Below are 5,216 nucleotides of genomic sequence, written 5' to 3' on the forward strand. Positions count from 1 at the left end.
AAGACAAAGCCAAAAAAGCTACCTGGAGTATACCGCAGATGCAGAAGGGACTCTTTATGGTCCAGGAATAGATGATACTATGTAAGTCCGAAAAAAAAAATGTTATTCATGAAAAAACTAAACCTGAATCTGTAACTGCGATTATCTCGGAATTTTTTGTTTTTTCAAAAGTATCGTTGCGGTGAGCATGATTTCTCGAAAACCATTTCACCGATCGATTTAAATCTTTGTCGTGTTTATTTCTAATTACAATGGCTCCCTCGTGAACGAAGGAATTTTTATTTGCACAAAAATTAACATTTTTATGGTCAAAAACCTGATTTTTTTTTACACCAAAAATCGAACTTTTTGGAAAAATCGTCACCATTTTTTTAAAAACACAAATTTCGGTAAACCCTTCGTTCACGAGGTCCGCATAAGAATATATTAACAAAATCTATTTGATTTTTTTATTTCAGATGAGTTCCAGAGTTATCATGCTCACCGCAAGGGTCACTGAAAAAAATTTATTTTTGCAAAACGGCTATATTTTCTTTATTTTTATACATTTAGACTCAAAAAAATTATTATAAGTACTTCAATGTATATACTATTAGATGCCATGAAGCACATTTCAATAAATGTTTGTCTATACTGCTAAAAAAAATCGTGAAAATCATCTTATTTTTCACATCCCAACTGAGTATAACCCCTTAAGGGAGCAACTCTCGATTTGGCGCATAGCAGTGAAATATGAAATGATCTCGTTGCATTTTGCGATCTTATATAAATACATCCTCCGTAAGCATCCTTTGATGCATCGGAAAATCCGTGGATTTGAATTCTCACAGGATTACTGCAAATAGAATGTCTAGGAATTGCAATATCGTTTAGGCACGCTAACTGACCGCGATACTCAAGCCATTGGGAATGAATGCCTGTTGGAGGGGACTCATCCCATTCGGTTTTTGCTAACCATAATTTTTGTAGAATAATTGTTGCCAGAATTTTGCAAGGAGCTAACACACCTAGAGGATCGTATATTTGTGAAGTTTCCGAAAGGATGCTTCGCTTTGTTACTTTAAACTGCTTAGAGAGGTTTATCAAGAACGTGAGATGATCTTTATCTGTCTGCCAATTCAGTCCTAGAGTTTATGCGCATTGTTTTCACCCAGCGGTATTATGGATAACTTATCCTCCTTACCTACGACATCTGATATGATTGAAGATTCGTTGGAAGCCCATTTTGCTAATGGTAGGCAGCCTGACGTTAACACGTCACGCAAATTTCGAATAACTACTTTTGCTTCCTCAATATCATTGAAACTAGTCAACAGATCATCTACATAAAAATCGGTACGAATGATCCTGGCGACGTCAGGCAGGGATTGTTCACACTCTTTTGCGAGTTGCATTAGCGATCGAATGGCCAAGTAAGATGCCGACGATGTACCGTACGTTAACGTGTTTAATTCACAAACCTTTATCTCCTCTTTTGGGTCTGCTCGCCAAAGTATGCGCTGTAATGGACGATCGCTAGAGGAAACAAGTATCTGGCGGTACATTTTTTGTATATCCGCGCATACAACATACGGGTATTGTCTAAAACGAATGAGTATGGAGAAGAGCTCGTCTTGCACGACCGGACCTACGTATTGACAGTCATTCAACGATAATCCACTGTCTGACTTTAATGAACCGTCGAATACCACGCGCAACTTGGTGGACGTACTGGTCGGCCGAAGCACACCGTGGTGCGGCATGTAAAACGTAGGGTGATCATGCGATGTTTCCTGAATACTAGTCATGTGACCGAGTGCTTCATATTCCCGCATGAATGCGCAATAGTTCACCCTAAAGGATTTGTCTTTAAGAAATCGTTTCTCTAATGAAATTAATCGCCGTACTGCGACGCTTCGCGATTCTCCGAGTTGTTTCGGATCTATTTTAAATGGGATTGATACTATAAAACGCCCGTTCGTATCCCGTTTATGGGTTTGACTGAAATGTTGTTCGCAACTGTTTTCTTCTTGGCTTGTTTGTACCTTGTCGTCAATTGATTCCAATTCCCAAAATTTTTTTAATTGCATGTCGATATTGCTAGACGATTTAACATTGCTAAGATTGCATTTTATGGACTTAGAAACTTGAGAAAAGGTTGGGCCGCCTACTATCTAACCTAATTTGATTTTTTGTAAAACTAAACCTTGTTTATTAATTTCAATTTGCCCTATGCATAATAGTCTCCAAAACCACTCGCCTCCGATCAGCAGATCGACCTTGCCAGGTATATGAAATGAGGGGTCTGCTAAAGGTAAATGCTTTGGAAATTTTAAGTGCTGCAATTCAATGGGTTCAGCTGGCATTTGCTGTTCGATTTCATCTAATACTAGACAATTTATTCGAAACTCGAAATCGCGGCGTAGGGACGATAAAGTTACTGAGCACGTATGTTTAATTATAGATCTTTTACAATTTAAAGTATCTAAGTAATGATTTGCTGGAATTTTCTTTAGACCCAGCTCGTCACACAAGCGATTTGATATGAAACTCGATTGGGAACAAGAATCAAGTGTTGCTCTTATTTGTATTGATCCCTGGGGTCCTTTAGACGTTGTTATAGCTGTAGCTAAGATGACATTGATATTATTACGAGATGACGCACACATAGATTTAACAACTTTGCTCGAATCGCTATTTTCATTTTTGTCAAAGTGCAGCAGCGTATTATGTTTGGCGTTACATTTTCTGCAGGAGCCCGAGAAACAATCTTTAGTCGCGTGTCCCTTTCTTAAACAATTGAGACAAATCTTAGTTAATTTGGCCTTGTTTAATCTCTCTAACAGTGTAAGTTCTAGAAATGTGCTACAATTTTGTATGTAATGCTCTCCCTTACATATTACGCATGCGGATTTTTGAGAGTGAAAAGATTTGGACTTGGCCGTCGCGACTTTCGCAATTTTGATATCTTTACTATCCGATTTAGATTGCGATTCCATGTTTTTTACAATCTGAGCGCGATCTCTTAAAAAACTATTTAAATCTGTAAGCGATGGCTTGGATTTCAAGGCTAATTTGTGTTTCTCCCATTCATTGGAAGTATTTCTATCTAGTTTCGTGTGAATATGATAAATTACTAAAGAATCCCAATGCTCTGTGGGCTCGTTTAGAATCTTTAATGCACGTAAATGCTTTGTGACTTCGTCAATGATTGCTAAAAGTTTTGCGGATGATTCCTTTGCGATTGGCTGTATATTGTACAATGCTTTCACGTGATTGTGAATTAATTGCCTTTGATTGTCATACCTTTCTCGAAGCGCGTTCCATGCGATTGCGTAATTTGTGTCAGAAAGCCCTATAACCTCCTCTGCTTCACCCACTACCGACGCCTTTAAATAATGAAACTTCTGTACGTCTCCAATTGCGTGATTATCGTGTATTAGAGATTTGAAGGTGTCACGGAATCCCAACCACGATTCAAATTCACCGTTGAATTTTGGCAGCTTAATAGTAGGCAGTTTTACGCCAAGAGGCTTAGACGAGACAATGGAAGCCTGAAATGGAGGAATCATACCTGTAACGTTATGTTGTGATTGAATATTTTGATTTGCAGATTCCCTAGCTTGTCCGCGCGATAATATTTCTTGTGCGTGAGCCATAACTGCGAAAAATTCGTTTTCGAATTCCTCACGGTTTTTTAATTCCTCTACATCGTCCATGCCCTCGCCCGCCTCTTCGATGGCATCCTGAGCTTCATAAAATTCGTTAATTATATTATTTGTCTTGAGCATGCGACCTTCTATTTCTATCCGAAGTAACAGAGGGATAGATTGTGTTGTTTCATAATCTTCGGGAAACCGCGTGGGCAGCGTGTTTATTAAAAAGTTTTTTAGCATCGTGAGGCGCATCCTCAAATGACCTCTTTTGCGCTGCAAGGTTGACATTGTTAACTAAATGTTAGTAAATTATGAGGTTAAGATGATCTAACCTAAAATAACTAGACAGTTGAAATGAGCAATATCTCGCGTATTTCACTCAAATCTAAGCAATTCTTTGATTTAATTGGAAATGGATAGAGGATAGCTCACTTATCTTTAGTGTTACTGCTACAATCCGAATGGCTTGTGCCCTTCCTTTGTTGCGAATAAGGTTAATGTGACCTTTTCGTGCGCTGTCCTGCTCTTTATTCTGGACGCAACTCGTTGGCGCGACTCGGATCTGCGACTCGCTGCTCGAGCTCGGTGTTTTGATGTGTTTTTGCAAGTTTTACTTGCCTTCAGCTTGCTGCTTACTGTTTGCTTCGAACGATCAGGAAGTGCCGCTGATCTTACGAATGTTGCTATGGCGTCGATCGCCTCGTGGCCTTTTGATGCCAAGATGATATTTCGATCTCGTTCTCGTTGAGTGCTGGATACTTTCCTCTACAATCCGGCTCGAAGGACCATTTTTATGTTGTTAATATGTACTCGCTGGAATTATTTTATTCCTGTGTTGTGGATTGAGGCAGATAGAGAAAACGCTTGTCTTGTATTGAGAACGAGTTGTGGTAGTCTTCCACCGAAAACTTCTTTATTCTCTTTCTGCGCTAACATCTGTGTGCGCGCATGATTACGTGAGTGAAGGCGAATTTACAATGGAGGGATATTCAAATGATACTGGATACAAGACAAGATAACTTAACAATACGCACGTTAGACATAGATGTTGTAAAATTATTATGTCATACATCGGTAATTGATTCAGTTATCGATATGTTTGGTAGATTTCTTTATCGACTAATAAGTCTAGAGGGCTCTATTAGTGTGTTATATAGTTGCTTTTGGCGCTGTATTGTTAGAATTAAGAATTACTCACTCTAATATAGTCGTACGCAAACTGAGCCTGTGTTGTTCGAATCAATTAAAATAAAAGGCTTGTATTCTCTGTTAATGTGTGCCCTGTGCATTTTATTAAAGGCTCAATCTCTTATATGGAATATTGTGTTTTCGTCACATATGACCTTAACCTCTATAACAAGGAAGTACGATTGTATCTCGCAATAATAGACATTACACATGCTGAAATATTCATGCAGATATTCTGTATATCTATTTATACATAATATTAGAATTTTATGTGTATCGTATAATGTGTGTGTATGTATACATACAGTTTAATTTTATTATTACATAAACAGACATTAGTAAATATGAAGTACAGTTACATTTTATATAATAATGTGTACACATAGATCAGTG

General features: G+C 38.1%; 1 protein-coding gene across 1 annotated transcript; it reads right to left on the minus strand.

Moving 5' to 3' along the window:
- Nucleotides 1-1,124: 1,124 nt before the first annotated feature.
- LOC108762852 (uncharacterized) lies at nt 1,125-3,923 on the minus strand. The gene is made up of 2 exons (XM_018510058.1): nt 2,209-3,923; nt 1,125-2,097 (listed from the first exon to the last, which is right to left on the minus strand). The coding sequence occupies exons 1-2, from the start codon at nt 3,921-3,923 to the stop codon at nt 1,125-1,127; spliced, it is 2,688 nt and encodes an 895-aa protein (XP_018365560.1).
- Nucleotides 3,924-5,216: the final 1,293 nt, after the last annotated feature.

This window comes from Trachymyrmex cornetzi, unplaced genomic scaffold (assembly GCF_001594075.2).
Source record: "Trachymyrmex cornetzi isolate Tcor2-1 unplaced genomic scaffold, Tcor1.1 scaffold323, whole genome shotgun sequence".
NCBI lineage: Eukaryota > Metazoa > Arthropoda > Insecta > Hymenoptera > Formicidae > Trachymyrmex > Trachymyrmex cornetzi.